At 35.3% G+C, this 24,174-nt stretch overlaps 1 protein-coding gene across 1 annotated transcript in view; it reads left to right on the forward strand.

The window, feature by feature from the left end:
• COL14A1 (collagen type XIV alpha 1 chain) overlaps nucleotides 1–24,174 on the forward strand; it is a 243,649-nt gene that overhangs the window by 140,258 nt on the left and 79,217 nt on the right. Inside the window, exons 27-34 of the mRNA XM_003256159.3 lie at nucleotides 6,441–6,564; nucleotides 6,766–6,909; nucleotides 8,247–8,411; nucleotides 9,023–9,061; nucleotides 9,227–9,365; nucleotides 11,650–11,792; nucleotides 13,739–13,848; nucleotides 17,807–17,965. Of these exons, the coding sequence (XP_003256207.1) occupies nucleotides 6,441–6,564; nucleotides 6,766–6,909; nucleotides 8,247–8,411; nucleotides 9,023–9,061; nucleotides 9,227–9,365; nucleotides 11,650–11,792; nucleotides 13,739–13,848; nucleotides 17,807–17,965 (1,023 nt within the window). The remainder of the gene's footprint in view (nucleotides 1–6,440; nucleotides 6,565–6,765; nucleotides 6,910–8,246; nucleotides 8,412–9,022; nucleotides 9,062–9,226; nucleotides 9,366–11,649; nucleotides 11,793–13,738; nucleotides 13,849–17,806; nucleotides 17,966–24,174) is intronic.

Raw genomic sequence — 24,174 nt, forward strand, 5'->3', positions numbered from 1 at the left:
CAAGGTGAGAATGAGTTTTAAAACTTCATACACCAAAACTTGTGGCTAGTATATAGTAGGTGAGAGTGTGAGGATAGAACAGGTGGAAGAAGCAGGCAAAAGCCAGATCATCTTGAGTCTTGTGGACCGTCAAAGGAGTTGAGTATCATCATAAATGCAACTGGAAGTCACTGGAAGGTTTTAAGGAGAGCCAAGATCTGATATGTTTCACAAAAAAAGATTACCCCAACTGCTTTGTGGCATGTGAATTACTAATAAGGATAAGAGTGGAAGCAGATAGACCAGTCAGGAAGATGCTCTCATGGTCCAGCAGAGTGATCATGGTGGCCTGGACTAGGGTGGTAGCAATGCAGTACACTGAAACAAATGGATTTGGAATATATTGTGAAAGAATGGCTAAGAAAATGTGGGCACAAGAAGTACCATAAGAGGATAATGGATACTTTGCAGAAACCATACAAGACAGAAGAGATTAGGGTCCTATTTTTAGCCTCCTTAAACAAAATAACTGTCAGCCAAGAATTCTGAATCCAGCAAAACTAAGTTTTATAAATGGAGGAAAAATAAAGTCATTTTCAGGCAAACAAATGGTGAGAGAATTTGTCACTACAAAACCAGCCCTATAAGAAATGCTAAAAGAAGTTCTAAATTTGGAAACAAAAGGTTGATATACATCAGAATATAACCTCTTGAAAGCATAAAACTCATAGGGCCTATAAAACAATAACACAATTAAGAAAACAAAGTACTTAGGTAACAACATGGTGACTGGAACCGTACCTCACATCTCAATATTAATGTTGAATGTAAATAGCCTAAGTGCTCCACTTAGAAGATTCAGATTAGAATAATGGATACAAAATCACAAACCAAATATTTGCTCTCTTTAAGAGACTCACCTAACATGTAAGGATTTGTATAAACTCAAAGTAAAGGGGTAAAAGAAGATATTCCATGCAAATGGAAACCCAAAGCAAGCAGGAGTAGCAATCCTTATGTCAGATAAAACAGACTTTAAAACAACAATAGTAAAAAAAAAAAAAAAGACAAAGAAAGTCATTATATAATGATAAAAGATTGTTCCAACAAGAAGATATTACAATCCTACATTTATATGCACTTAACTCTGGAGCTCCCAGATTCAGAAAACAATTACTACTAAACCTAAGAAGTAAGACAACAACACAATAATAGTGGGGAACTTTAACACTCCACTAGCAGCACTAGACAGATAATCAAGACAGAGAGTCAACAAAGAAACAATGGACTCAAACTACACTCTAGAACAAATGGACCTAATGAGTATTTACAGAACATTCTATACAAGAACTGCAGAATATACGTTCTTCACATCGGCATATGTAACATTTTCCAAGCTAGACCATGATAGGCCACAAAACAAGTCTCAATAAATTTTTAAAAATCAAAGTCATATCAGGCATCTTCTCAGACCACAATGGAATAAAACTAGAAATCAACTCCAAAAGGAATCCTCAAAAGTATACAAATACATGGAAATTAAACAATTTGCTCCTGAAAGATTTTTGGGTTAATAATAAAATCAAGAAGGAAATTTAAAAATTATTTGGAATGAAAGATAATACTTACACAAGTTGTCAAAACCTCTGACATACAGTAAAAGCAGTTCTAAGAGGAAAATTTATAGCACTCAATGCCTAAATCAAAAAGTCTGAAAAAGCACAAATTGGCAACCTAATGTCACACCTCAAGGAACTAGTGAAACAAGAACAAACCAAATGCAAAGCTAGCAGAAGAAAAGAAATAACAAAAATCAGAGCAGAACTAAATGAAATTGAAACAAAAAGCAATAAAAAAGATCAATGAAACAAAAAATTCGTTCTTCGAAAAGATAAACAAAATTGATAGACCATTAGCTGGATTAACCAAGAAAAAAGAGAGAAGGTTCAAATAGTCTCAGTTAGAAATGAAAATAGAGACATTACAACCAACACCACAGAAATGCAAAAGATTATTCAAGACTATTATGAACACCTCTATACATAGAAACTACAAAATCTGAAGGAAATGGATAAATTCCTGGAAACAACAACCCTCCTAGATTAAATCAAGAATAAACTCTGAGTAGACCAATAACAAGCAGTGAGATTGCATCAGTAATTTAAAAAAAATTTCCAAAAAAAAAAGGCCCAGGGCCAGATGGATTCACAGATGAATACTACCAGACATTCAAAGAAGAATTGGTACCAATTCTGTGGAAACGATTAGGTTGGTGCAAACCACAATTACTTTTGCACCAACCTAATATTCTAAAAGATTAGAAGAGGAATTCTCCCTAAATCATTCTGTGAAGCCAGTATTACCTGATACAAAAACCAGTAGAGGACATAATGAAAAAGAAAATTACATGCCAACATCCCTGGTCAACGTAGACACAAAAATAATCAACGAAATACTAGCTAAACAAATCCAACAACACATCAAGAAGATAATACACTGTGATCAAGTGGATGTCATCCCAGGGACACAGAGAGGGTTTAACATACACAAGTCGATAAATGTGATACATCACATAAACAGAATTAATAACAAAAACCATATGTTCATCTCATAGATGCAGAAAGCATTCAGTAAAATCCAGCATCCCTTTATGATAAATACTTTCAACAAACTAGGAATAGAAGGGACATACCTCAAAATAATAAACGCTGTATATAACAACCTCACGGCCAAAATCATACTGAATGGAAAAAAGTTGACAGCATTCCTTCTGAGAACTGGAACAAGACAAAGATACTCATTTTCACTGCCTCTATTCAAGATAGTCCTGGAAGTCCTAGCCAGAGCAATAAGGCAAGAGAAAATAATAAAGGGCATCCAAACTGGAAAAGAAGAAGTTAAACTATTACTGTGTGCCAATGATATGATCATATACCTAGAAAACCTCCTAGATTTGATAAACAAATTCAGTAAACTCTTAGGTTACAAATCAGTGTATACAAATCAGTAGCACTGCTATACACCAACAATCAATTCTCAGATAAGAGATAAGGCCTGAGGATCAAATCAAGAACATAATAGCTTTTACAATAGCTGCAAAAAAATAGACATACCTAGGAATATATTATACTTAACTAAAGAGATGGAAATTCTCTTCAACAAGAATCACAAAACACTGCTAAGAGAAATCAGAGATGACACAAACAAATGGAAGCATCCCATGCTCATGGATTGAAAGAATTCTTATGAAAATGACCATACTTCCCAAAGCAATCTACAGATTCAATGCAATTCCTATAAAAATACCAACATCGTTTTTCACAGAATTAGAAAAAACAATTCTAAAATTCATATGGAACCCAAAAAGAGCCCAAATAGCCAAAGCACTCCTAAACAAAAAGAAAAAAAACTGGAGGCATCACATTACCTGACTTCAAAGTATACTACAAGACCATAGTTACTAAAACAGCATGTTACTGATATAAAAGTAAGCACATAAACTAATGGAACAGAAGAGAGAACCCAGAAATAAAGTCAAATACATACAACCAACTGATCTTGGACAAAACATTCAAAAACATAAATTGGGGAAATGACACCCTATTTAATAAATGGCACTGGGAAAACTGGATAGCCACATGTAGAATGAAACTGGATCCCTAACTCTCACCTTATACAAAAATCAACTCAAGATGGATCAAAGCCTTAAATCTAAGACCTGAAATGATAAAAGTTCTAGGAGATAACCTGCAAAAAACTCTAATGGACATTGACCTAGGCAAGGAATTTATGACTAAGACTACAAAAGCAAATTCAACAAAAACAAAAATAAATAAATGGTACCTAATTAAACTAAAAACCTTCTGAACAGCTAAAGAAATAATCATCAGAGTAAACAGAAAACCCAAGAATGGGAGAAAATATTTGCAAACTATGCATCTGATAAAGAACTAATATCCAGAATCTACAAGAAACTCACACAAATCAGCAAGAAAAAAACAAATATCTCATCAAAAAATGGGAAAATGGCATGAATAAACATTTCTCAAAAGAAGATATACAAATGGCCCACAAACATATGAAAAAATGCTCAACATCACTAATCCTCATGGAAACGCAGATTAAAACCACAATGAGATACCTCCTTGCCCCTGTAAGAATGGCCATTATTATAAGTCAAAAAAACGTAGATGTCGGTGTGGATGTGGTGAAAAGGGAATATTTATACACTGCTGGTGGGCATGTAGTTTAGTACAACCTTTATGGAAAACAGCGTGGAGATTTCTTAAAGAACTGAAAGTAGATTTACCTTTGGTTCCGGCAATCCCAGTACTGGCTATCTACCCCAAGGAAAAGAAGTCATTATGTCAAAAGACACCAGTAAACATATGTTTATTTTAGCACAATTCACAAATGCAAAGATATAGAACCAACTTCAGTGCCTGTCATCCAATGAGTAAAGAAAATGTTATATATATATGTAAAATATATATATATATATATTACACAAACACACACCATGGAATACTACTCAGCCATAAAAAAGAACAAAGTAATGTACTTTGCAGCAGCTTGAATGGAGGCCGTTATTCTAAGTGAAGTAATTCAGGAATGGAAAATCAAATACTGTATGTTCTCACTTTTAAGCGAGAGCTAAGCTGTAGCTACACAAAGGAACACAGGGTGGTATAATGGACTTGGAGACTCAGAGTGGGGAGGGTGGAAGGTGGGTGAAGGATAAAAAAACTACATACTGGATAGAATGTACACTACTTGGGTGATGGGTGCGCTAAAATCTCAAACCTCACCACTATACAATTCAACCATGTAACCAAATACCCTTGTACCCCAAAAGTATTGTAAATAAAAATAGGTTCCCCACCCTGTGTCCAAGTGTTCTCATTATTCAATTCCCACCCATGAGTGAGAACGTGTGGTGTTTGGTTTTCTGTCCTTGCAATAGTTTGCTCAGAATGATGGTTTTCAGTTTCATCCATGTCCCTACAAAGGACATGAACTCATCCTTTTTTATGGCTGCATGGTGGAGGTAAGGGGGAGGGATAGCATTAGGAGATATACCTAATGTAAATGATGAGTTAATGGGTGCAGCACACCAACATGGCACATGTATACATATGTAACAAACCTGCACATTGTGCCCATGTACCCTAGAACTTAAAGTATAATAATAAAAAAAGAAAATAAAAATAGGTTATTAAAAAAGAGGAGAATAGATAACACGGTGAGGCATGTCAGAAAGAAGGAAATTTCCTTTGAATTGGAGGAGACTTTATAAAAATGGTGACATGTCCAGTAGACTGATGAACTGGTAGCAGCTTAAGGCCCATTTAAACAAAGAAAGCACTTGAAAGATGCTATCTTTACTTCTTACATCATAATTCTGAAAAACAAATAAAAAACAATTAATTAAAAATGATCCAAAAGTTCCACAGGAATAAAAGAAAGTTGTAAGAACTGAAGCCAGAAAGCTTTGTATAGTAGTGGTTAAGAACATACATTTTGACATAGAATAGACCTATCTTCAACTGTTGACTCTGCCAGTGACCACTCTTGTGATGTTGTGCAAGTAACTTGTCTTTTGCAGCTCAGTTTCCTCAAGTGTAAAGTGATTAGAATAGTAGCAATTACTTCATAGGTTTGCTTCATAAGGAAACATTTGTAAAGAGTCTAACTCTGATTCTCAGACATTTGTCAAGTTACCAAGCTTAGGCTGCCATTTTTAAACTGTCAAATGAGGTGGCAAAAATCCTACATGCTTGAAAGATTTTTTTAAAAACTACTTTCTGAAAGTACTTAGAGACACATGAACTCCTATGTTCATTGCAGCACTATTCACAGTAACAAACGTGGAATGCCCATCAATGGTGGATTGCATGAAGAAAATGTGGTGAACATACAGCAAGAAATACTATGCAGCCATGAAAAAAGAACAAAATCATGTTCTTTGCAGCAACACGGGTGCCTCTGGAAGCCATTATCTTGCGCAAATTAACACAGAAACAGGAAACCAAATACTGCATGCTCTCACTTAGAAGTGGGAGCTAAACATCGAGTACACATGGACAGAAAGATGGGAACAATAGACACTAGGGGCTACTAGTAGGGGGAGAATAGAAGGAGGCTGAAGGTTGAAAAACTACCTATTGGGTACTATGCTCACTACCTGGGGGACAGAATCATTTGTACACCACATCTCAGTGACATGCCATTTACCCATGTAACAAACCTACACAATGTACTCTCTGAATCTAAAATAAAATTTTTAAAAAAGAAAAGATGTATTTAATTTGTCTTCAAATTTGGTATGTAACTTGTATGAAAGAAATTTTAATCCAAGGAGATTTTGCAATGAGATAATGAAGAAATTAAAACTACAGGTGATATTGTGCTATTGCTCTCTGACCCATATGTGTAAAAATGAATACACCTTCTCTCTCCAGGTTGCAATGGTTCAGTTCACTGATGACCCCAGAACAGAATTTAAACTAAATGCTTACAAAACCAAAGAGACTCTTCTTGATGCAATTAAACACATTTCATACAAAGGAGGAAATACCAAAACAGGTATGACCAAAAGAAGCCCAGCTAAGGCTCAAAGTAATTCATTATTAGTAACTACTGAAATGACCTTCTGTTTTAAGGCATAGTAATTTTTTTAAAGATTATTTTTTTCATTAATTTAAGAACTTTGTTCCCACCCCTTCCTCTCCAGAAAAACAAAAATGGGAGAGAGTGAAATCAAACTGTTGCCTTTCTTTGTTTCAGGAAAAGCAATTAAGTATGTTCGAGATACCTTGTTCACTGCAGAGTCAGGTACAAGAAGGGGCATCCCAAAGGTTATTGTGGTTATAACTGATGGAAGATCACAAGATGATGTGAACAAAATCTCCAGGGAAATGCAATTAGATGGTAAGATATGTAAACAATAGTGGCTACCAAATGTAATGTTAGAATTCTTATTTTCTAAATACAAATTTATAGGCTATATCAGCATTACTTAAATGTTTTAAAATATTTCTTCATATTAACTAGACAGTGTAATTTTTAAAATACTTTCTGGTATACAAATTTGTAATTGTACTGTTTTGTTAGAGAACATAGGTTATTTTCTCTAACACTTTTGTTACCTACAGGATGCCCTTTATACAGAACTCTAGCAATTAAGTACTGAAAGAAAAGGACCAGGGAAAGAACCTTATTGCAGAAACTCCTTAGCCTCTTAATCATACCAAATGCCCATCAATGATGGACTGGATAAAGTAAATGTGGCACATATACACCATGGCATACTATGCAGCCATAAAAAAGAATGAGTTCATGTCCTTTGCAGGGAAATGGATAAAGCTGGAAACCATCATCCTCAGCAAACTAACACAGGAACAGAAAACTAAACACCGCATGTTCTCACTCATAAGTGGGAGTTGAACAATGAGAACACATGGACACAGGGAGGGAAACATCACACACTGGGGCCTGTTGGGGGTGGGGGGCAAGGGAGGGAGAGCATTAGGACAAATACCTAATGCATGCGGGGCTTAAAACCTAGATGACAGGTTGATAGGTGCAGTAAACCACCACGGCACATGTAACAAACCTGCATGTTCAGCACGTGTATCCCAGAATTTAAAGTAAAAAATTTTAAAAAAGAAAAAATATTGATTGAATGTGTATGTGTATATATATATATGGACCAGGGAAGGAACCTTATTACAGAAATTCATCAGCCTCTTAATGTGTAAAATACAGATTCTCACAGGACTGCTGTGAAGATTAAATTACATAAGTTATGGCAAATAGTAGTTCTATTTACTTGCCAAACATTGAATGGTGACCCACCTTAGGTTGCTAGGCCTATTAATGTCTCAGTTTGTACTTTTGACACTGAGATAAGCTCAGTGTCTCTGTTTCAAGTATATTTCATACCATAAATGTTAAAGTAACTTTTAAAAATATGCAACCATAGAGATATTACTCAAATGCAAACTATTTTGTCTCAGGCACAATTTGGGGCCTTGGTCTTCTTGGGTTTCTTTAAAATGGAAAATCTCTTTAGGGGATGATGGAATCATTATCACATAATGAAATATATACATGCAGAACTCCGATGAACCGTAAAGAATGAATTATACACCCCCATGGGCCTTCCTAAATAAACATATTTTAAACAGTTGGACGTGTCTTATATTACATTATTTGTGTTTTGTACAATTTAAAGTAATCAGAAATCTGTTCTCTGTCTGCCACAGGCTACAGCATTTTTGCAATTGGTGTGGCCGATGCAGATTACTCGGAGTTGGTTAGCATTGGCAGTAAGCCCAGCGCACGCCATGTCTTCTTTGTGGATGACTTCGACGCCTTTAAGAAAATCGAAGATGAGTTAATTACTTTTGTCTGCGAAACCGCATCAGCAAGTTAGTTCTTTGGAATTTGTACTTACTCATGTTGCTTAACGGCTGAAATATTTGACACTGGTTAAATAATGAGTCCCATCTTGATCTGAGAATAGAATATTGACTTCCAGTGCTGCTTGTTGTATAGACATTAAGTTTTATGGCTTTGAGCATATGGAAGTAAACCTCCCCTCCTCTGTTTAGAGTTTAGATTGATAAAAACCTTCCCTAATCAGATGACAGTCTATGTTTAAAAGCAACTGTGCTTAAACAGATGTAGTAAATAATTTTCAATGTATTAAGAATGTATTAAGATGTAAAACGTATTAAGAATTCTCATCTGGGCAACACATTACAAGGGAGATGTGTCCCAATACATGCTCTCAGGTGATAACCATTGATTTTAATGAACCCAGGAGAGAAGGAAGCTGTGGCCCTTTAGTTGTAATAAGGGACATTAGCACATTTCAATCTTTATGAAACCACAGAAAACCATAGTCACATTTGATTTGGATTCTCTCCATAATCAACTTCTGGAAAGATTGTATTAGTTTCCTATTCTCAGGACAGGGAAAGAGTATGTTTGTGAAATATTCAAATTAGAATTTTATTTTGTTTGTTTGGTTTTCCAGCCTGTCCAATGGTACACAAGGATGGCATTGATCTTGCAGGTATGCATTATCACAATCTTTTCAAACAAATATATTACATGCCTCACCTTTGGGGATGGGGTTTCTGTTTTTGTTTTTAAATCCTTAATAGAAAAATATTAAAATTTAAAATTCTAAAGTGCCATATTCCTTATGTTTATTCTTTTTCTACTTTTTTTTTTTTAGGATTTAAGATGATGGAAATGTTTGGTTTGGTTGAAAAAGATTTTTCATCAGTGGAAGGGGTTTCTATGGAGCCTGGTACCTTCAATGTATTTCCATGTTACCAGCTCCATAAAGATGCCCTGGTTTCCCAGCCAACCAGGTATGTTTCCGTTGCAAGATTTTAAAGTCAATCATATGTTTATTATATCTCACTGTGAAAATGATGTCAACTTGAACTATGGGTAATAGTCCCTTGTAGGATTTTCCACGACGTTTGGAGTAGATGATATTTACATTTCTTTGTTTAAAAACACCAGACTCACACGTAATGCAGGTTAAACTTTAACATCTGCTGATCTGAGACAATGTACAAAAATGATTGCTGGATGCTGTGGCTCATTCCTGTAATCCTAACACTTTGGGAGGCCAAGGTGGGAGGATCGCTTGAGGCCAAAAGTTTGAGAGCAGCCTGGGCAACAAAATGAGAGTCTCTACAAAAACATAAAAATAAAAAAATTAGCTGGGCATTGTAGTGTGCACCTGTAGTCCCAGCTACTCTGGAGACTGAGGTGGGAGGATTGCTTGAGCCCAGGAGGTTGAAGCTGCAGTGTGCCACGATCATGCCACTGCACCTCAGCCTTGGTGAAAGAGCAAGACCCTGTCTTAAAAAAAAAAAAAAAGTTGATACTTATATAGCACTACTACCAGCCATCTTTCTAAATGCTTATGTACACTAACTCACTCAAACCTCCAAACACCTCTATGAAAGTAGATTCTATTATTATCTAAATTTTACAGATAATGAATCAGAAACACAAAGAAGCTAAATGACTTGAGTGAGCTCACATAGTTAAATGGCAATGTTGAAATTTATATCCAGCAAGCAAGCTCCAGTGTCCAGACCCTGAACCATTTCATGATAGTGCTATATGGTTCAAATGGCTTTTATCTTTGAGACAGTCACAACAGCAACTCTAGAAAGTTGAAGAGTAGTAATCAGGTTTATATAAAAATTGCATTACTTAGCTACTTTATAGACACATTTGCATTATTCTTGTTTTTATCTCTGGATCCCCAGCAAATTAGATGGTGTCTGTCCACATTGAGGGCAGATCTGCCCCACCTAGCCCACTCAGACTCACACGCTAATCTCCTCTGGAAACACTCTCACAGATATACTCCAAAATAATGCTTTACCAGGTTTCTAGATATTCCTTAATCTAGTCAAGTTGAAACCTAAAATTTACCATCACAGGACCTTTGTCAGTTTATTTGCTCATGTATCTTAAATGTCTGTTACTATGTCTGGCATATAGTTGGCGCTCAAACAATACTTACCAAATGGACAAATGAATTAATGAATATATAAATAAATGAATATTTTTTTTTATCTGTGCAAACCAAACTTTCATTTTCAAATGCATGCTAAATTGCACATTTATTTATTCAATTAATAACTATTATGGAATTCCTACTATATGTGAAGGGTTGTATTTTTTTGCTTGGAGAAAGATTTAAAAAGTAAATGAGTAAAAGTAACATTAGTTGTGAGAAAGAGAGACAAGATTATATTTTAAGTTGGGCTCTTCAGGAAGCAGATTTTCTGGCAGAGATTAGTATGTGGGAAGTTGATGAGGGTGTTCCCTCGTGGAAGGGAACAGCAGGACACAGGACAGGCCAAGAGGGAGAAGTCAAGCTGTGAAGAGTCTCAGTAAAAACCTCCACCCACCCGGAGGAGTTCTGAAAATGGTATGGCCCCTCAGAGCTGTCTCCCATTGGGTTCAGGGGTTCAGGTCCTTATACTTCCTCAATGACCAGTCATTGAAAAGAGGTTTCCTAGTAAGGTGGCATGACCTTGGGAGAGGCATCCTTTTTCAGCCAAGACAATTTCTGAAGGGGGATTGGTGTCTGAAACCTGTCTGCAGACAACACTCCCAGGACAAGGGGTAATGTGCCCTTAATTTTTGAAGGTGGATCTGGATGGTGCAACACAGATGGGAATGCAATTGACTATAACATGTAGTAGAAAGTGATAATGTCATAAGTTATGTTTTACAAAAGGATAATAGATCAACATTGTTTATTATATGAAAACCTTTGACACTACTAGAATGTTCAGTGAGAAGTGACTGATTAGGTAAGTGATAAAATAGCCAAACAAAAGAAGATTGTGCAGCCATGAAATATCATGCTCTTAAAAATATTTAAGGAAATGGAAAATAACTATTAAATGGTGCTAAGAAAGGGACAAAATGATATAAATTGGACAAATGCATACATTCTTTACTAAATTAGGTTACTTCAACAGTGATCTAGTTGGTGTTAATGGTGGTCTTTTCTGTTTTTCCAAATCTTGTGTAATGAAAATGTATTTGCTTTATAATTAAAGGAGTAACTTTTTTGAGGAAGGATACAATGAAACCTGGTTTTCTTTCTATGTTCAGGTACTTGCACCCAGAAGGATTGCCCTCCGACTACACAATCAGTTTTCTATTCCGGATTCTTCCTGACACTCCACAGGAGCCATTTGCTCTTTGGGAGATTTTAAATAAAAATTCTGACCCATTGGTTGGGGTTATTTTAGACAGTAAGTATATTTATTGAGATCACATTCACATATACATATATGAGTAATGTATGTGGCATGCCATCTTGCCTGTTTGTGTATATTACAGAGTAACTCACTAATCTTATGTGATGTGTAAATACTAAACAATGAATTATATAGCAGTTGATTTGTCCATTTATTCTCTCATTCTTTCAACAAATATTTCTTGAGTTCCTATTTTGTGCCAATACTAGGCCTGGGATGCAGTAGTGAGGAAGGAGAAGAGAGAAAAGCAATTTTTACTGGGAGAGGGAAAACTACAGAAAGAGCAAGGCCCCTGGAGGGTCAATGGGAGGGGTGGGACCACAGTTCATTTTTTGGACATAGATATGATAAAAGTAAGATGCATATTTGATATCCCAGAGTGGATGTCAGATTGACAGCAGCATATTTAGAAAGAATTCTGGGATGGAGATATACATTTGAAAGTTGTGTGTCTTTGCTATACAAGCCATGGGACTGGGTGGGATCATCTAGAAAATGAGTCTAGAAAGAGCAGAGAATAGAGATCGCGCCACTGCACTCCAGCCTGGGCTACAGAGTGAGACTCTGCCTCAAAAAAAAAAAAAAAAAAAAAAAAAAAAAGCAGAGAATAGGTCTGGAGGCTGGGAAATGCCAATGTTTGGAGGTTGGAAACGTGAGGAAGAACCAATGAAGGAAGCTTCTTAACCTCGTGCTCTTGGATGTTGTACATGATGGTCACTTAAGCAGATCAACTTTTTGGTTAATATCACTGAGTTTTTTAGTGTAGGATTCCAGTGAACCGAGGAACCAAAATTTGGAGGCTATTACTTGGTGCTAAGTCAAACATTCGGATAAGGAAAGTATTAAGCTTATTTCCGACTAGTATTTGTAAAAGGATTTTTGAGTACATGGAAACTAATCAACAACTAAATATGATATTGTGGAAGCATTTTGCATTGATATTAAAACTAAGGAAAAGCTATAGATTGAAAGAGTATATGTTACTAACTCCATATATACCTGGGACTTGAAAATGAATTTTCTCAAAATGATTAAGACTAGCTTGCTCCTTTTGAAAACAGAGGTATTAATTTGTAGCATAGGAATGAATTAGAAAGAAAAATATTCCTATCTTTTAAATAATAAAATATTCCTTGTAATAGGAAGAATTTAAGATTAGAAAAATTTTTGCTTGTTTGTTCATAATAAAAGAAATATCTTGGGTGGCATAATTTGCACATCCTAGGAAAGTTGGTTGCTGCAGTGGGTTAAAAAGACAAAGGGCCAGCCAGGCAAGGTGGCTCACGCCTGTAATCTCAGCACTTTGGAAGGCCGAGGTGGGCAGATCATGAGGTCAGGAGATCGAGACCATCCTGGATAACATGGTGAAACCCCGTCTCTACTAAAAATACAAAAAATTAGCTGGGCGTGGTGGCGGGTGCCTGTAGTCCCAGCTACTTGGGAGGCTGAGGCAGGAGAATGGCATGAACCCAGGAGGCAGAGCTTGCAGTGAGCCGAGATTGTGCCACTGCACTGCAGCCTGGGCGACAGAGCGAGACTCCATCTCAAAAAAAAAAAAAAAAAAAAAAAGACAAAGGGCCTGGTTTCTGTTCTTTAAGATTTGATAAGCCTAAAGCAGCTGTGTCTGTCTCTACTCCCAGCTTTGGACAATTTCTTCCAAGAAAGTGATGGGAATGAGAGTCTGGGCAAGGAAGTACAGAGGAAGAGTATGTGTAGGAGTCTTTGCCTCACTGTCATCGCCACGTGGCTTAATCAGTTCATGTAACCAACTAAAAGTCTGCAGCAACCTGGACACTGTAGATCACTTCCTTACTCATCACATCATTCTAAATACAGTTTCAAAACAATAGAGGCATTGTTTTGTTTTGAGTTGAATTTTAGAAAAACAAAATTCACCTACTTTAATTATTTCCAAAATATTTTTATTTTTCTTTCAATAGATGGTGGGAAAACTCTAACATATTTCAACTATGACCAGAGTGGGGATTTTCAAACTGTTACTTTCGAAGGACCTGAAATTAGGAAAATTTTTTATGGAAGCTTTCACAAGGTTGGTAATGCTTTGTATGCATATATTCTTTATTCTATTTGCTATTGAACAAAGCCATTTTAAAAAAATTCCATAGGGCTTTGGATCTCAAATTTCAGCTGGGGTGAGAATTTCCTTTGTGCTTGTTAACAATACCCAGAGATTCTGATTTGGTAGTTCTGAGAGAGGACCCTGAAATGTGCATTTTTTTTTTTTTTTTTTGGTAGGCACTCCAGAAAATAAGGGGGCCACTTTCCTCTTTGAGGAAAAATGTAGTTAAGGATATGGCATTACCAAGTGGACAGTTGCTCATTTGCTACATTAGGTGCAATGTAGAAAAGATTTCTGGTCTAGCTGGTACAACTAGCTATCTACGAGTGCAGATGAAAGCACAATCAGCTGAATCATCTTAAAATGTGCAGATAGGGATAACTGATTGCACTGATACTTTTACATATATACAAGTACAACCCATCACTGTCATCATAACAGTTGCCCTGCAGAAAAATTTTGTAAAACCTAGGTTTACTTGTCATTATTTTATTTATTTATTTATTTATTTATTTAGAGACGGAGTTTTGCTCTGTTGCCCAGGCTGGAGTGCAATGGTGCCATCTCGGCTCACTGCAAGTTCTGCCTCCCGGGTTCATGCCATTCTCCTGCCTCAGCCTCCCAAGGAGCTGGGATTATAGATGCCCGCCACCACGCCCGGCTAATTTGTTGTATTTTTAGTAGAGACGGGATTTCACCGTGTTAGCCAGGATGGTCTCGATCTCCTGACCTCGTGATCGACCCACCTCGGCCTCCCAAAGTGCTAGGATTACAGGCGTGAGCCACCGCGCCTGGCCACTTGTCATTATTTTAATAACTCAGGACTTGTGGTCTAACTATGTCCCTTAACATTTGCTTCTCAGAAACACTTATCTGTGGTGATCACTGGGGTGGACATCTGCCACTATCTACTGCTTCCTTTGTATTTAAATAAACCCACTGATCTGTGGTGTTAAGCAGTGCAGCACCTACACTGCAGGATGAGCAGAGCATTTACTAGGTGGTGTAGAAAAATGCTTTGCCTCCTAACCAGGCCCTTACTGCCCTTTTAAAGTGAGAGAAGGGATGCTGCATAGCAATTTTCTTGGCTTCTGTCTCATGGCCTAGAATGCGGTCAAATCAATCTAATTTATGCAACTTTGCTACTTTCTGTTGTTTTGAATATCGTAATCGCATACCACATAATTGCGTAAGAACATTGCTAAAAAAAAAAAAACTTTTATTTTCTGTTTAATAGGACTGTACTACCAGAAGAAAAGGTATCTGAAAAGCACATGAGATACAGGTGGAGATTTATTAGTTCATGGCTCAAAATTGTCCCATTAGCAGCTCTTAGGACTTAACATTGTTTACTCACCAAATTCCTCTTGGCATGTTTATTTTCTTGGTTATGGAGAGTGTATTGCAAAATAGTACAAAAAAAAATTGTATGGGAGATGAAAAGCATCTGAGATTTCATGAGTGTTAAAAGAAACATTGTCATTGTACCCCAAGGTTTAGGCATGAACTTGTAATTTTCATTCCAAAGAATCCTTTGTAAGTCTTAGGTGAAAGTTAAGCTTTATTTCCTTACCAGAAGAACTCAAGAAGTGAGGTTCATTAAAAATCGATTTAAAATTTATAAAGCTTCAAATTTTTAAAAGTTATATGAAGGAAGACTTCCCTCTACTTTAAGTGTTAATAAAGCCAAAAAGCCAAACGAAGAAAAAATTTCAAAAAAGGCTTCTCATGTGACAAAATACTTCATAATAGACCTATTAATAGAATATCTCAATGCAAATTCAATTTGTAGAAGTCAAATTCTATTTGTTCATAGACTTATAAATGAATAAATACTTTACCTTAATTTCTCATTGATTTTCAGTTAGTTTTATTTTTTACACTTTAGCTATGAAGTATGGGCCCAAGGTCTTTTTCAAAAAGCTTTAATTATATAAATGGGCACTTAAGTGCAACCAAAGAAGCAAAATATCTTTGAAAAGTTTTCAATATCTCCTTTTGTAAAGTAAAAAAAAAACAAAAAAAAACAAGCATGTGAATAACTCCCCACAAGTTAACAATTCTTGAGGCAGGGGTACTAGAAGCTAGGTTTTCTAGCACCCAGTATGAAAATTTCTGTAATCTATAATAATGGAAAGTATTCTAAGGCTCAAAAACACATAAGAGTTGAATTATACTCTAGTAAATGATCATAACAGAGATGTTAATAAGAAGCAAGGAATGTGGTGGGGTTTATTCCATCAATGTTTCCATACTTGGGCAATAGTTAATTCCTTTTTGAAGGAAAAGGATTCTCAAGAGTCCTACTGTTGACTTACATTATTTGTATCATGATCTAACTTAAGTAAAACATGAAATAAAAATTGGTGTAAGTCCATGTGCTTTCAGCTTGTATACAACAATGAAACAAAAATGAAGTTGAACAAAACCAGTAAAACTAAAAGTAACAACTCTATCTTAATATGAAAGAGGACATTATTTCATTGACATTCCACCTCTGCTTACAATGTGAATACACTGCTAGCTACTATAATTCCCATAACCTTGATTGTATTGCCCAAGATTGTTTTTCTTTGAACTGCCATGATACCTTACCTTAAACAGATTTGTAACTTCTTTTGGCTTTTACTTAGGGTAAAACCATTATTTGCCTATTAATTTCACCCCATAACCTTGATTGTATTGACCAAGATAGTTTTTCTTTGAACTACCATAATACATTACCTTAAACAGATTTGTAACTTCTTTTGGCTTTTAGTAGGGTGAAATCATTATTTACCTATTAATTTTACTCTTTTAGCTCATCAGTCTGCCAAAAACAAGTACTGTAGTACTCATGAGGCTAATGCCATCGTAAGTTACAATGCATATATAAGCACTGAAATTTTATGGCAGAACTTGGACATAGTGTAATTATCTAGTTCATCTAGAATATACCTAACTTTGACTATCACCTAAATAAGAAAGATTTTACAAGTCCTTACAAAGAATGTGTGGACTCTGGAAAATGCAAGCATGGACCTCCAGATTCTTGAGATTCTAGTTTAAGAAAATTGCACTATACACTAAGCTAAACAGCTTTATTTTATTTGAACCTGGGTTCATCAGAAAGCATTCCTTCATCCCCCTCAGATTCTAGATCCCCTTTCCTTATCCTAAATTAAATAAATATTTTTGGCCGGGCACTATGGCTCACACTTGTAATCCCAGCACTTTGGGAGGCCGAGGCGGGCAGATCACGAGGTCAGGAGATCGAGACCACGGTGAAACCCCGTCTCTACTAAAAATACAAAAAATTAGCCGGGCGTGGTGGCGGGTGCCTGTAGTCCCAGCTACTCGGAGAGGCTGAGGCAGGAGAATGGCGTGAACCCAGGAGGCGGAGCTTGCGGTGAGCCGAGATCGCGCCATTGCACTCCAGCCTGGGCGACAGAGCGAGACTCCGTCTCAAAATAAAATAAAATAAAATAAAATAATAAATAAATAAATAAATAAATAAATATTTTCGAAGTATGGTTTGCCAACCACTCATCGCACTTTGGATGATTGTTGGTGATATATCAACAAAAATTTTTAATTTTAATATTTTTATGTTTATTTTAATGTGCATTCAGAAAAGGCATAGCTAGTACAGCAGTCTTGTGATTTCAAAGATGCAATTGCTCTCGAGTTAGACCAGACTTTAAAAAGTGAATCCTTTCAAAGCCATTTTAAAAAGAAGTGTTAAATAGATAAAAATAGAGATGGTACTTGAATGTGGGAAAATCATGGAGATAATAAAAGTAGAAATTTTCTCTTCTAGCAAAATACATGGTGACAGAATTCCTTCTCTTCTCTTTCATACTTTGTAATGATGAATCATACAATTATACAAATTTGGTTGATATTTCCTTCTGTTTCTTACCTCCTAAAACATCTTACTTTTACGTAGCTACACATTGTTGTCAGTGAGACTTTGGTCAAAGTGGTTATTGACTGCAAGCAAGTGGGTGAGAAGGCAATGAATGCATCGGCTAATATCACATCAGATGGTGTAGAAGTACTGGGGAAAATGGTTCGATCAAGAGGACCAGATGGAAACTCTGCACCGGTAAGTGAATAAACCCGTGAAGCTGTGTTATTGTTAAGGGAGAGAAATTATTTTAAAGTATATTAGCTATTTTCCAGGAGAAAGTTTTAACAAAAAGGTGAATGGATAAATGGATGGATGGATGAATAAATGGATGGATGGATGAATAGATAGATGGATGCATAAATAGATAATGGCCTCTTTAAATGAATTAAGACATGTACATTCAAAGCTTGTGGTAGTATGCTTCCGCTGTATTGTATGGAATATGCATTAGGAATTAGGCTAGTTTATTTTCTAAATGCATTTTAAAATTTAAATGGTAAAATATTCATCACATGGTTTGGGGCATAAATCGTTTTTAGAAAAGAATTACAACTGTAAATGAACCTTATTTATATAAGCAAATACAAATCCACACAAAATTAGTGAATATTACACACAGGAAATTGACATAAGCTTCTTACTTGGGTTAGATTTGGGCATTTTAAAACTAGGTTTTTGCTATCACTAATGTAAAGTTTACTCTTTAATTATTAGTGATTATTAAGTAACATACCATTCTAAGATAATATATTTTTTTACCTTACAACATGGAATTTAAATCTCGGAGACTTCCAGTTGGCAAAGAAATCACATTCCCATCACGCGTTACCCACAAAAAAAGAATAGTGCACACAGTTTTTTGTGTTAATACTGTGCATTCACAGCTAATTAGCAGCATTCTCTAATTTGAGTCATTCTATAATTAGTGAGGCATTTTATTCTTGTAAACAATCCCAACTATTCTAATCTACACTTCTCTTATGTAATAGAACAATCAAGATAATTATGAATTACTATTGTCTTCCACTTTCATAAATCTGTAGAATTAGCCAGTTATACAAGAACTGGTAGTTCTCAAAGACTTTTAAAGCTGAAGATCACCTTGTAAAAATGAAATCCTATACTATGTCAAATAAATAAAACAGACCCATGGTTCTAATTCCACTATCATTCACTTAGTACACAGGAAATAGTCCGAGTGGGAGAGTGATTTACTTTGGGGCACTTTGCTATTTGGGGGCATTTATCTTTGTGGTAACAATAGAAGTGAATGGTAGCAATGTGTCCCCTTATGTATAGGGGGACATTGATGCTTTCAGACCTTGATAGGTAGACGATGCTAAGTAGTTTAACACTTACAGTTGAAGTATCTTTAAAAGTTCTTTTGTTTCTACCTTGCTTTGGAGAATTATGAATTAGATGTTTAGAAAGAGAATGTAAAAGCTATGGAAGTCTCTCTTGTTCTCAGTTACAGTAAGAGACTTTTGGGAATGTTTACATGATTTTGAAAACTTGTCTCCTCCTAATGTGTGGCATTTCATGATAATTAAAAAACACACCATCTTCTGCTTAATGGAAGATACTCCTGTGATAGTACATGAAGGAATTTATAAAAACACAGAATTATCAAACTAAGGATATCTTATACGGATAAATGGATATATAGATGGATACTTGGATGATGAATGAATAGACTGTAAGAAAGAGAATCCAGGCTGGGTGCGGTGCCTCACGCCTGTAATTTCAGCACTTTGGGAGGCCGATGCAGGTGGATCACGATGTCAGGAGATCGAGACCATCCTGTCTAACATGGTGAAACTCTGTCTCTACTAAAAATACAAAAAATTAGCCGATGTGGTGGCATGCACCTGTAGTCCACCTACTTGGGAGGCTGAGGCAGGAGAATTGCTTGAACCCGGGAGGCGGATGTTGCAGTGAGCTAAGATTGCGCCACTGCATTTTAGCCTGGGTGACAGAGCAAGACGCTTATCTCAAAAAAAAAAAAAAAAAAAAAAACCACAAAGAAAGAGAAACCATTCTAGGAATATGAGATTCTGGGCCCAGATCACATAATACTATTATTAATATTTTCTTAATTTTAGAAATAACGAATATAAAATTCCTGAAAGTTAGTAGGCATTCACTGAAGAGCAACTATTATTATTGAAGAAAGTCAATAACACATTCTCCATCCTCCATCCCACCTTTTCTAGACTTCTAGCACTTGATTATTGATAGTCACATACTATTTTGTTTCTCTTTCATATATCTAAATTTCACTCCTCTAACCAGATTATAAATGCCTCAAAATAGAAACCGTGTCATTGTCTTTGTTTAAAACCACCCTACATCACAGTGTCTAGTCAATACTGATGAACAGAGTAAGTTCTCAAGAAACATTTGATAGAAATTAAATAGAATGTTGTCTGTTCAAATTGTATTATATCTTTTCTTAAAATTTTGTTTTGCATATATTCCATGTGTGATGTTGACAATAGTCCCATAATATATATTGTACCCTCTCCTAATTATTTTGTAATTATAATATATTTCACAATGATAGTTTTATAATTGTATTTTAAAGTATACTGTATGTAATAATTATGCTCCAAATATATGACCAACTAAATATCAACTAATTTCTTTCTGAAAGTAAAAATGCCTGCAGGTTTCAGGCCTACTGGTGATCAATCTTTACTTTTGGCCATGAGAGAAATGGAATTAAACAGAGCACTCTCTGTGGTTACTTCCAACTAGTAGTAGACAAAGGAGAATTATAGAAGTCAGTAATTAAAGAGTTCTTTGTAAGGCTAGTAGGAAAAAAGTCATAGCATTTGTTGAATCTAGAAGTCTACAAAGGATTACTAACTAGATTTTCAGTCTGCCCACTTACTGAAGAATTTGATTATGTTGAAATGAATGTATTAAGTTAGATCTCAAGAATGTGATTGGAAACTCAGACTTGCTTTTTGAGGGATATTACTTAATCATTTCAGTACAAGGTAAGAGAAGTCTCAGTTTTCAATTTTAAATTTAGAAATCACAGACTGCCAATCTAACGTTGATATACATTTGTACTCTAATATCCAGCAAAAGGGAATGTATGTTTTGCAAATTCTGGATTATTCTAGGAGGAGTAATTATTATATAAGAGAGATTAGTAACTTATAGGTCTCCATTCCCTGCCAAATCCAACAATTATTCAATAAATGCCAGATGGTGGAAGTCTAAAGATTTAGTCTTTAAAGAAAATATATTCTTTTTAAACCATAATTGAGTGGAAGATAGATCAATGCATTTAAGGATACAGTAACTACTCGATAGAAATTACGATTCTTAATAAAATCAACTGGTGTTCAGCAATGCAAGATTGTATAGGTAGTAACAGTCTCTCCTGGGGCTAACCTAACAAGCAGGCTTAACTTAGCTGTCTAAATACATGTGGAATGAAAATTAACAACTGTGCTTCTCCTTTCCAAACTTTTTTCTCCTAAAAAGTTTCTCCTGCATTTTCTGGTACCTAATGAAATGATTCTAGAAAAGTTTTGAGCTTCTGGCATAAGATCATATTTCTTAGTGCCTTTCTTCTACCTTTGCAAATCTAATACTTAGGTAAGTATCCAACTGGCATATATTTAGCTCCCTGCTGTTCAAACAACAGAGACGTATGAGTTGTGCTATGGAGTTGCCTATCATTTTAGCCACTGAGTTACAGCTTTTATATATAAATCAATAGTAGACTAGTTGATGATTCTACAAACACTTGTTTGAAAACAAGTGTTGTTAAATTGCTAAAAAATATAGTATATTTTCACGTGAATTATCTATTTTAAGCTTTTAAAATTATAATGATAGCTAATAGTTATTACATCTCTGCTAGGAGCTAGACAGTATGTATTTTCCTGGGATTATTTCATTTAATCCTGTAATAATCCTTGAAAGAGATACTTGCATCTTCCCTACTCTGTAGATAGAGAAACTGAGACTTTAAGAAGCTAGGGTCAGGTCCCCTTTCAAAAAGTGAGAGTAGTGAAATAAGAGACTGTATCCAACTTCTATAAGATCATCTGCCTTTCATTCCAGTGCTTCTTCCATTAGGACAGACTCTGATAATTATAGAATAAAGGCAGAGAAGGGAGTTTGATTTGTACCAGAGACTATATGTCCTATCTGTTCATTGACAGGTTCAAAGATTTACCATTATTTGAATTACAAGCTTGAGAGCAAAGTAATCAAAACTACCCACCAACTGTGTCTATACCTTAAAATTCTAATTAATACCAACAAGTGCAATAGCTATGAATTTTATTTTCTAATTTAATCAGTGCCTTCATGGTTTCCCTTAAATTCAATAAATTGATTGAAAACAAGTTAAAAACAATCAGTTCAATAGTTGACAAGTGGTAAATGCACAATCTTAGTTTTTTGATGGTGTCAATAAAGGTTAGACATCAAATTACAAACAGAAAATGGTTTAGTTCCTCTGTACTGTTTCACCAGTATTCTTGTGCAGTGTAAAGCTCTCTAAATATTTATATAAATTTGAGTACAACTTTACTTCAAATTATAAATTAGTTGTAGTATGTTAGAAAAAAAAATCAGAGAATAAAATTTGGCACTGAGTGGAAAATGGAGCCAGAAGTACATTTTAATTCCCATTCACAGATCAAAATGACTCAACTGCTACGAAATATTTTAATCTTATTTTCATGCTAACATTTGACCCCAAGTGACTTGCCTTTTGTGCTATACCAGACAAAAATGTCTAACAATGAAAAATGAGCATTTGTAATTGGCTAAGTGTTCCCTTGAAAAAGATTATGAAAAGTGAAAGTGGGAGGTTTTGTGTCTCTTCCTCTTTTTTTTTTTTTTTTTGCAAAGATGTATCTTTTATAATTTTCAGTTGGTTACAAAAAAGTTACAAAAGTAAAAAAGGGCTGCCTCTTGCATTAGTTATCTAAAGTATTATTTATTTTGAGCCACACTATCTTGCATTTTAAGGTACTCAAATATGAGATCTTTTGACATACCATCTTGTACTTTCTCCTGTATAATTTGCATAAATACGTATGTCGTTGCTTTTGGAATAAAAGCCAGAGGCTTTTGTTCTGTTTTAATCAATCCCCTGAAATGTGCCTTGGAAAAAAAAAAGTCCCTAAATAAAGGCTGAGGAATCTAAACTATTACAAGTGCAAACAATTATGAATAAATTTGTTGTACTCAAAGAAAAAGCTGCTGACATCATCCAACTTGCAAAAGAAAAGTCAGCCCACGTAACATTCCTGAAATTATAATATCAGCTTCATTCAGCACTTAGTTAGCATTCAACCCCTGGAATAAATAAATTGAGCTCCTAAGAGTCCCAATAACTTCATAAGGCAGAAGTCCAGTGAAAGGTTTGTATGTAGACATTAGACTGTTATAGGTGGTTAGGTGGTAGATGTTTATTTGAAAAACTTCAAGAAATCCTGATGTATACGGGGGCTTGTGAAAGGCCTTTGCTTTAAGTAAGTCTTTCCATTCATGAAAATGTTTTTGTTCTGAGGGCTCTACTCAGAAATGGAAAATTTCTTAATGGATAAATGATTTTCAGACTTAGCTGAATCTATCCAATGCTGTCATAATGGGACCTATTTAATAAATGTCCCAAGACAAAATGGCATTGTAAGATTACATTAGGCTATCTGCATTTTAAACGTTAGATCAAAGATCAGTTTACTGGAAAATAAACCACAAGAAAATGGGGCATGCCATTTAAATCTCAAACAGAACTAAACCTTCAACATGTGGTTACGTTATTTAAACTTCTTCTTCCCCAGTCCTATTCCACAGAATGGACTTTGCTATGATCATATCCCATGGCGGCAATCTGAAGATGTAATGATATATGCAAAGCGCTTAGGATAGTGCCTGGCACATAGTAACATTCATTTCTGCAAATGTTTGTTGCTATTGTTGTTGTTATTTACTAAGATTTTTCTGAATCAAAACATTTCATAGATATTATTATTGTGGAAACAAACTACTATTATATTTCTGTCCTCAATACTGTCACTGTCATTTTGATTCTACTTTTTTGGCCTTTGTATTATATGTACACCTTCTCCTTAAATCAATTATGAGGAAGCTAATATTTATTATTTATAGCAACTATGTTCCAGGCACTGTTCTAAATATTTCCCCTATACTAACTCATTTAATCCTCACAACCACATGAATAGGTACTATTATTATGCTCACTTCACAGATGAGAAAACTAAGACTCCAAGACATTAAATAATTTGTTCAAAGTAACTCAGTCTGTCAGTGGAGGAGTCAGAGATGACACCCAGGCAGTCTAGCTCCATACTCTCAGAATCCCTATGATCTTTGAAATATTTGTTGTTAGTGTTGTTGTAATTGTT

This window comes from Nomascus leucogenys, chromosome 16 (assembly GCF_006542625.1).
Source record: "Nomascus leucogenys isolate Asia chromosome 16, Asia_NLE_v1, whole genome shotgun sequence".
Taxonomy (NCBI): Eukaryota; Metazoa; Chordata; class Mammalia; order Primates; family Hylobatidae; genus Nomascus; species Nomascus leucogenys.